The sequence below is a fragment of the Polyodon spathula genome, chromosome 6 (genome assembly GCF_017654505.1).
Source record: "Polyodon spathula isolate WHYD16114869_AA chromosome 6, ASM1765450v1, whole genome shotgun sequence".
Taxonomy (NCBI): Eukaryota; Metazoa; Chordata; class Actinopteri; order Acipenseriformes; family Polyodontidae; genus Polyodon; species Polyodon spathula.
Genome location: NC_054539.1, coordinates 20,874,627 through 20,883,988, shown reverse-complemented (window position 1 = coordinate 20,883,988; position 9,362 = coordinate 20,874,627). Strand labels below are relative to the sequence as shown.

The 9,362-nt window shown below is 36.6% G+C and overlaps 1 protein-coding gene across 3 annotated transcripts; it reads left to right on the top strand.

Moving 5' to 3' along the window:
• The first annotated feature begins 823 nt into the window (after positions 1-823).
• LOC121317000 (WT1 associated protein) lies at positions 824-9,050 on the top strand. Of its 3 annotated transcripts, none has more exons than XM_041252492.1 (8): positions 824-983; positions 2,406-2,443; positions 2,535-2,590; positions 2,683-2,741; positions 3,542-3,669; positions 5,380-5,558; positions 8,035-8,189; positions 8,463-9,050. In XM_041252492.1, exons 2-8 carry the CDS (start codon positions 2,414-2,416, stop codon positions 9,035-9,037), a joined length of 1,182 nt encoding a protein of 393 aa, XP_041108426.1. In that variant the 5' UTR covers positions 824-983; positions 2,406-2,413; the 3' UTR covers positions 9,038-9,050. The 3 variants fall into 3 exon arrangements, 2 of the variants coding, with proteins under 2 accessions (XP_041108426.1, XP_041108427.1); XM_041252493.1 differs by lacking the exon at positions 824-983 and adding an exon at positions 1,020-1,169; XR_005950475.1 differs by lacking the exon at positions 8,463-9,050 and having other exon boundaries at positions 5,380-6,143; positions 8,035-8,118.
• The last annotated feature ends 312 nt before the right edge of the window (positions 9,051-9,362 follow it).

The following is a 9,362-nucleotide window of genomic DNA, read 5'->3' as shown; positions in this document are numbered from 1 at the left end:
CTTTAATCTCAAAATAACAGCTGACTATTTCAAGAAGCCCTATCCCTATGATCCCACAATAGCGAGAAACTAATCTTATGATTAAGAACTCATGTCTTTTTACAGAGTAAATGGCATTTCACTTGCATTTTTGTGATATTAGAAATTCATCATTACTATTTAACACGCAATAGTGCTGAAATTAGAAATACTGAAGAAAACGTGTTTTCAGCGACAGTCTGTAAGTATTTTTCAATAATGGTTCAAGTTTGAAGTGGAGCAACTGGGCTAAATGGTCACAGTCCCACATGACGTTTTATATATATATATATATTATATATATTATATATATCTATATATATATTATAATATAGTATATATATATATATATATGTGTGTGTGTGTGTGTGTGTGTGTGTGTGTGTGTGTGTGTGTGTGTGTGTGTGTGTGTGTGTCTAGCTTTAAGCTATTTAGACGCTTCAAAAGCTGTAAATAATAACAACAACCTGCATTGAAAAAAGCAAACATACACACCAATGTGCACGGATACTTATAGTTATCTACATGTTTCATTACTTCTGTGCTCATTTTGCGCTGCATGATTACAACTTCTCGTGTGTTACTACATTTTACCGCGTAATGGCATGTTTTGCTTTATTTTGTTTTTTGTCTTAATGATGAGGAGGCACAACAATAAACACCGCCAGGCCAAGATATCGCTTCACCGGTGTGTTCCTGAGTTGAATTCTCCTCACAGAGGCTTCCCTGCTCCACCCGTCCCAAAGCCCTGCGCTTTAATAAAGCAGGCAATGTGTGTCCGTTCTTATGATGCTTTGCGGCGGAGTCTCCTCCTCTCACTCATGGTGGCGACGACAGGGACAGACAAATAACGTTAAGGAAAAGACGTAGAATTTATACTCTCGTTTTAATTTACATTTTGTTTTTGTCACACGCTGTAGTGTATCGGTCGGAGAGTGTTTCTAGTAAATACTGAGACGGGTTCGGTAAGTAATTATTTTGATGAGTAACACAGCAGAAGGAGAAGGATTTGTGTGTGTTTCTGTTCGGGTGCGGGAGAGCACGGAGCTCTTCCTTCAGCGCCATTTTGTGGCAACAAAGCTGCAAACATAAGAAACCGGCAGATAACACCGAAATAAAAGCATCAAAAAAGCCGTCTTAAATTGTTAAAGGTGCGTTGGACATGCATAAAAGTGAATTTATATCCATAGTCCTATATAAAGCAGGTATGCGTTTTCTATCTTGTTGTTTTCCTGCATGAGTGGGAAGCGGGTCATAAATTATAGATGGCGCGGTTAGAGGCCAACAAAATTATTCTTGTACTCGTGAGGAGAAGGAATGGAGGGCGGATACCTCTAATTCATAATGTTTGAATTCTCAACGCTTAAAAGGAGATCACTTTTACTATCATAAATACAAATTCTTCCAACATGTTGAAATACACAAATTCTTAACTGGACATATCGATGCCATATTACGAATACCGTACCGTTACAGTGCTTCTCGGTCAAGACAAAGTAGTTTACTGGATACCTGTTCCAAAAAGCACCACGCCCGTTAACGTTTGACTAGTTAATCTAACGATGTAATTTTGTCATGCTTGGTTTAATCGCGTCACCAGTCAATATTCATCAGTTATGCGAACTTGTTCGTTGGAATGTTGTGAAAAGTTCTTAAGCGGTAATAAGCAGCATTTCTATATAAACTAATGTTTATCTTGCATAGGCGTAATGCAAATCAGATATTGCCGGAACACAGAATTGAGCAATAAACTGCTATTTCAGTAGGTTAACTTGTTAACTTGTTGTGTTAATCATTTCCATGATTAACACAACAAAAAAATACAGATCTAGAGACATGTTTTCTGTAATATCTATATCCATTTACCACACAGACAAGACCCTAGTAAAGAAAATATTTTGATCATAGCACCTGCTCAAAGTTTACAAATTGTAAAACATTTTCAAATCGGGTTGTACTCTTTTTGTAAATAAGAAAATGCAGTATGTGCTGTAATGACATTCAGTTATATCTAAAGCAACAATTGGGTATAACACGTTTGTATAAAACTCTAAACTGTACAAAACTCTTAATTATACAAAAGTTTATCAATATTGAAATGTAGGATTAGCATGGCGGTAAAGGCCTCCTACAGTACCCACATCCCACATATATAACATAACCCTTATATTACCTAAAGGAGTTTTCTTGTGGCCATGATACAGTGTGAGATCAGTATAGGGAATTGTTTTAGCAAAATGTTTTGTTTTTACAATTGAGCCAAATTCTATGTTAAGTCTATAAATTATAGTGTGGCTTGATTATTATAGAAAAACATTTCTGCAAACAAAGTTGTATATCTTGACCTTCAAAAGTCTGTTTCTCATGGACCTTTGCTTCTTCTACAGAGTTCAGAATGACTAATGAAGAACCTCTGCCGAAGAAGGTGAGTACAGAAACACTAAGGCACATATTGAATCATTGTTCAATCACTGGGGAATCAAAGTAATGATACAAATGTTCTTGCATTTGATTAGGTTCGCCTTAGTGAATCTGACTTGAAGACCCTGTCCAGAGAAGATCTGTGTGCAAGGTAAATATTGTTTTCTTAGAGATACAGTTCTAAGGTCAGTTTCATTAATGTAATTGTACACCATGTTAATCTTTGTCTATTTTTTACTTTAGGTGGAAACAACATGAAGCATATGTTCAAGTTCTGGAGGCAAAATACGCAGAACTGAACTGTAAGTTTAACACTGTTTGCTACTGTTTTTAGAATCCCCTAGTAGGTGTTGCTACATCTTCCCACATGTTTGACACATAAATCATATTCAAGAAACTGTTTGGGACACACATTTACATGGATATTTGCCTCATACTTTAACCTCAAATTTTGATTATGGGTATCCAACATGGATTGTGTCTGCTAAACCATAGGACCTATTTTTGATAACCTCCAATAGTTATTTCAGGGGTTCCACGACTTTTGAACTGAGGCTTTCGTGTAAACCTCACTAACCATCTCGGCCAATTAAGTTTCATGTAGAGCAGACAGCCTGAAAAAGTTAACTGGACTTTGGAATTTGCTGGGAAAAAAACAACATATGAATCCAAATTAACATGTATTTATACTAAAGTAATACAAAAATGGCTACAAAAGATTTAGAAGTGAGTAGTTTTTCGAGATTTACGATTATACTGTAATGACGTTTTCCCATTGGAAATAGTGATATTTTGAAATATCACTGTCCTGGTCACAAAAGCAAAGTTTGTGGGGAATAATAGCTATTTTCTATACTTTTGAGGCATAAGCAATTAGGAAATAACACTTACTACCCAGGAACAAAAATTGTGTTGCATAGTGTTATTAGTTAAGTGGTGGTGGTAGTGGTGGTATTTTGATCTCTCCCTGTTTTTAGGTCATGACCTAGACTCCAATGTGAACAACTGATAGTACGTGGAAGTGACCAAAATGTGATTGCTTTATCAAGCTGAGAGTGAAGTTTACATTTCACTTTATTTTTTGTTTTGCATAATGCACCAGCAAATGATGTAACTGGTTTGAAGGAGTCTGAAGAGAAGCTGAAACAGCAACAACAGGAATCTGCACGGAGAGAGAACATCCTTGTCATGAGGCTTGCCACGAAGGAACAGGAAATGCAAGAGTGTACTGTAAGTGTTTGAGCTTATCTTTGGTTTACTGTAAAACCAGTGTAGGTTGACTGAATTGCTCCAGTTGATTTTTGGGAGCGTGTGATATAAATTAATTATAAAAGATGAGGCTCATTTCAAACGTTTAAGTCGAGTTTAGGTGAGATAGTGACTACCTCCTAGGTAGATAACACTAAAATCATAAACAAACTTTGATTTGAGAATGAAATGTGAATTTACCATATTTTTGACCAAATTATTTATTTATTTTTAGTACCTGTTAAGCATGGAAATCTGATATGCTCAGGAACATTTGACACAAAAAACTGTTCATTTTCATGATGTGCTCTGTGCGAGGATTTGTTTTTATATATAAATTGAAGAAACGTCAGAAATACTAATTGTGCCATAATTATTTGTACTTGTGAGGATCGCTATGTTGTGAACCGTCATCTTACTTGTATAAATAGCTACAATACCTCATGAACATGGGGCATCTTCTATTTGTACTGTTAACTGGGTAAACAAAGGGTGATCTCTTGTTAAACTAACCCGTAAAGTACCATTTCCTTGTATTGTAGTGTATAGGTGTAATGAGGATGTTGGTACTGCAGTATATTTAAGCTATACATGAGTAATTTATAAACATGCCATGTGAAATGTTGCCATTAACGCTATTAATGGAAAGTTTAAAACATTGTAGGGACCAATACTCTCCACTGCTTTTCAGCAAGAGAAGGGATGAGTTAGAGAACTGGATCCACCTGTTGCAAAGCACAAAGCTGTTTTCTGAGAACTGTAGCTGTGCTGATATGTTTGGATAATTGTCTTGGTGCCCTGTTGGATAACTGTTGTAGTGAACTGATTTTATGGTGCTGGGACTAGAATGTACAAAGATCTTTCCTTTTGGATCGCATCTGCTTGTGTTTGTTTGGTCCATGCACTTTATACAGATCTACGACTTTCTTGAGTTGGAGTGTCTCAAATAGAACTTTTGCAAGACTAATGATGTTGTGAGTAACAAAAATGGAAGGGAGCTGGGGTGCTTTTTAAGTACGTCATTAGATTGAACTGATTGCAACAACATAAGGTAGTCTTTAGGGCTTTTCAACCCAGGGCGAAACTGTCAGCCCATGGCAAACTCCCAGAACGTTTGCCTCCATTGAAAAATTAAATGTGAATGCAACGGTAACACTCGCCTCGGGTTGAAAATGCACATGGCAGTAACCACAAAACGAATGTTGAGGGGCAAGGGTCACGCATCAGTGCTTCCTGGGCTGAAAATATGTAGTGTGAAACGATCATGTCCAACCACGGGACGAATCTCACCCCGTAGATTGTAGAGCATGGAAAATGTGAATGCAGGCAGGGCTGAACTCAGGGGTGAGTCATCCCAGGGCTGCCCTGTGGTGACTAGACCCGGGGTTGGATGGGGTGGTGTGAAAAAGGCTTCTGTTGGACAAATCATTTAAAGGGTAAAAAAGATCACAAACTTGGTGCTGGTTTAAAAGCAAATGGAGTTTGTTTTCCAATGTGAGCCTTGCAGTTGTGTGCAACTAAAAAAAGGTATGCACTGCTTATAACACTTTTAAACCATGCATAATTCCTAGCTGCTCCCGTATAAACAAGTGACTGTTATAGTGAGCTTGGGGGCTATCTAACTGGCACCGTAAATATAATTGTAAATGTTTGACTTGTTTTAGTAATATGGTTTTCTTTACTTTTGCACAGACCCAGATTCAGTACCTCAAGCAAGTTCAGCAACCCAGTGCTGCCCAGCTGAGATCTTCTATGGTTGACCCAGCTATCAACTTGTTTTTCCTTAAAATGAAGGGCGAACTGGAACAGACTAAAGACAAACTGGAACAAGCCCAAAATGAATTGAGTGCCTGGAAATTTACACCTGATAGGTAAACAAACCAAATACTCCCCAGTCAAGACTTTCCTGACACTCCCACTGCAAGAATGCTATGGTGGGATGGCAAAAAATGCTCTATTCACAACAAGACTCAGACTTTTAAGCCAAAAAGCCAGATTTTTGTTCTGCCCAGCTTGTAATACTTAATATAAACTTTTGTCAGGTGAACCTTCTGTTTCAGCTTTCTCTCCCCTTGCTTCAGAGGCCTGAAGGAATCGGACTGTTCCGAAGAGGCGGTCAAATCCAAATTCAAAATTCTTCCCCTCCTGTGTTTAGACACCTGGCTTGTGGTGTACGGAGGAAATTGAGGGAGGAGCAAGTCAAGTCTGTGGCATGCTGTCTGCAGAATGAGTATGGAGGAAGGAAACTAGCTTAATCATGAATTGAACATATAAAATTCCAGTAAAATGTAACTGTGGAATATCCTGCGCTTTAAGTACAGCGCTAGTAACTCTTAAGACACTGGAAGTCAGTTTGGTAATAAGACTGTGGGCTTCTGGCTTGCTCATTTCGAACTGACAAGTCAAAACCTAAGAAGTGGCTTTATATTTTATAAAGGGCTCGTCATCCAACCATGGTTAGATTTTTGTATTTATTTATTTATTTATTTTTTTAATTACATCTACAGCAGTGTGCATTTGGGATATTTTAATTAACTTTGTCAGACTGACAAGTTTAAGAGCTTTAAAGTGGGGGTTTGTTTTAAACCAGACTTCTTTTCTTTAAGCAAAGACATTCATGGCATGAGATTAAATACATGAGTGCACATGCTGCTGTGGGTGTATCAAAGTATTGTAAATGTGAAATTTGTATCTTTTTTTTTTTGAGTGTTACATTAGCATTTTATTTCAGTACTGGGGATAATGAAACAATAAGAATCCAAAAAGATTGGTAAAAAGGTAATGTAAGTTGTGTGGGTTCTCTATTGCAATTTTAAAAGATGCTTGGTTTTATGTAAGGGTTGTGAAATCAAGATGTTTGTTGCAACGATACTCGTACAAGTGCCCTTGCCATTTGCTGATTTCTGCTTCACATTACATTGTGTGTTGTGTTTTTTTATTTTTTTTTTATATAAATGTGTTCAGGTTATCTTGTGTCTTAAGTTCATTAGACATTTCTAGTAAACAGTAGGGAAATTAGGAGATGGGGCAGAATTACAGTATTTTTAGGTGAACTCAAAAAAGCATTCTGTATTCATTTCCCTTCAGTGGTACCCATTCTGTCAATGGGACACTATATAACACTGGATAAACGAATTACTGGGGGTTGGGTATTGTCTGATTGGGTCTCTTTTTACACAAACTATGAAAATATGCAAACCATATTTAGCTTTTCAATTCTACAGTTCCATCAGACAGTATAGAGCTTTTAAATGTAATGCTTTACAGTAGATGATTTGGTTGGACATAACCGTTCTGAGTAGATCAAAAGTTCTACTCGGTGAAAAGGTTCAGTATTTAGTTTGTTTGTTCCCTAGTGCAGTTTAGGAATTGTTTTTAATTTAAAGATCAAATTAAATCTTTGTTCTGTTTTTAAACATTTGAAATGCCCGTTTTGAAGGGTGCTTAATGTTGCACATTGAACTTTCTTTTATGAGTGCTAGATTATGAATGCGTTATCCCATTGGCTAAGTTAATTTGAACCCAGCATACTGATCCTGAAACCTCAATATAAAATTTCACATTAAGCTTAAACACCGTTCAGAACTTGATGTTGAATGCAGCTATTACATGAAGTGTTTTCATTTTGTACAGATGTGTATGCATATCGCCTTATCCAGGTATGACTGAATATTTGTTAATCAAATACAAGTTTTAGTTCTGGCAGGTTATTATCATATGACCCTATTTAATTTAGACATTTAAAACATTAATATGATGAATGGTATCTATGTTAGAATTTCAGGTCTAATAATGTGTGAAATATGGGGTGGGGGTTTAGATTAAGCCAGTTCTCTTCACTTGCATTATAAAAAATGTCATGTTCAACCATTAAGTTTAAGTGCATGTATCCCAATGTTTAACACATTGAAGTCCTTTCTCAGCTTGGCGTGTTGTAAGCATTCACATACATTTTATTCTGCAGCTTGTAATGTAACTTGTACAGATTTTTTTGTTTTGTTAAAATAATGGTAAGTCATCTGTGTTCAGAATGGTGTTTGTTCCAACCAGAAGCAATGTTATATGGTATTGTAAGTGAAAGGCGCTTCTAGTTATGACTTAATTCTCTAAAATGTTAGAATAATTCCTTTTATATATAAGATGGCTCTTCAAAGCAAAATGATATACATTGCAGAATTAACACAGGAACGTGAATGGTGGTTTAAGTAGCAGTTACCTACTGTAGGTATCCTTTGATAGTAAGCCAGTATTTATCAATTGGATTTAATCTGCAGTGTTTTTTTTTTTTTTCCCCCTCCATTTGTTTTTAAAATTCATTCTGTGATGATAGATTCCTTTCCTTTGCAGCCAAACAGGCAAAAAGTTGATGGCCAAATGTCGGATGCTTATTCAGGAGAATCAGGAGTTGGGGAGACAGCTGTCCCAGGGACGTATTGCCCAGTTGGAGGCTGAGTTGGCTTTGCAGAAGAAGTATAGTGAAGAGCTTAAAAGCAGTCAAGATGGTAAGATTCTGATTTGAGAAAAAAACATCTGGATTCTGAAAGCTGATACCCTTACATGTAGTCATTAACACGGTGGTTTTTATGAATGGGCATGTCTTTTAATATTTAACATTTAATAGTCAATATTACTTATTGTACCTAAAGCTGATTATACATTTTAGGCAGTACTTATAACATTTCTGTTTCTGCATGACCTATAAAGAAATGTAAATGTATTCCCTGTATTATGCTGTTTTGGAAAATGTATTTATGTATTTGCTTACTGCTTTCCAGAGCTGAATGACTTCATCATTCAGCTGGATGAGGAGGTGGAGGGAATGCAGAGTACCATCTTGTTCCTCCAGCAGCAACTGAAAGAGACTCGCCAGCAGATGGCTCAGCAGGGGCAGCTGCAGCAGCAGTCCTCCACTCCAGGCACAAGCAGGACTTCCTCTTCTGAGCCTTCTGGCCAGGCTGAGGCAGCTTGCAAAGATAGCAGCGGCAGAGTGGCAAACGGACCAAGCAACGGCAGCCCCTCTCAGAGGACTTCTGGGTCTGGCCTTTACAGAGAAGTTAGTAGCACTGAAGAGGATTTCCCCCCTTCCCCTGGAAATGGGAATAAACTCACCAACCACTCTGAAGAGAGAATAAACAGGGGGAGCGGGTATATGAATCGGCTTAGTGCTGGTTACGAAAGTGTAGACTCTCCTACAGGCAGTGAGAACTCTATTGCTCACCACTCAAATGACACAGACTCCAACCATGACCCTGACGAGCCAGTGAGTGGCAAAGGTAACAGAACTGCGGGTTCTCGCCACGTTCAGAATGGTTTGGACTCCACTGTAAATGCACACAGTTCAGTTTTGTAACATTTCTTTACACTGCAACTTAATTTATATATATATATATATATATATATATATATATATATATATATATATATATATATATATATATATATATATATATATATATATATATATATATATATATATATATATATATATATATATATATATGTGTGTGTGTATATATATATATATATATATATATAATATATATATATATATATATATATATATATATTATATATATATATATATATATATATATATATATATATATATATATATATATACACAAGTATACAGCGTCATTGGTTTTGGCTGAGGATGCTGTACTGAAGTGTATGAA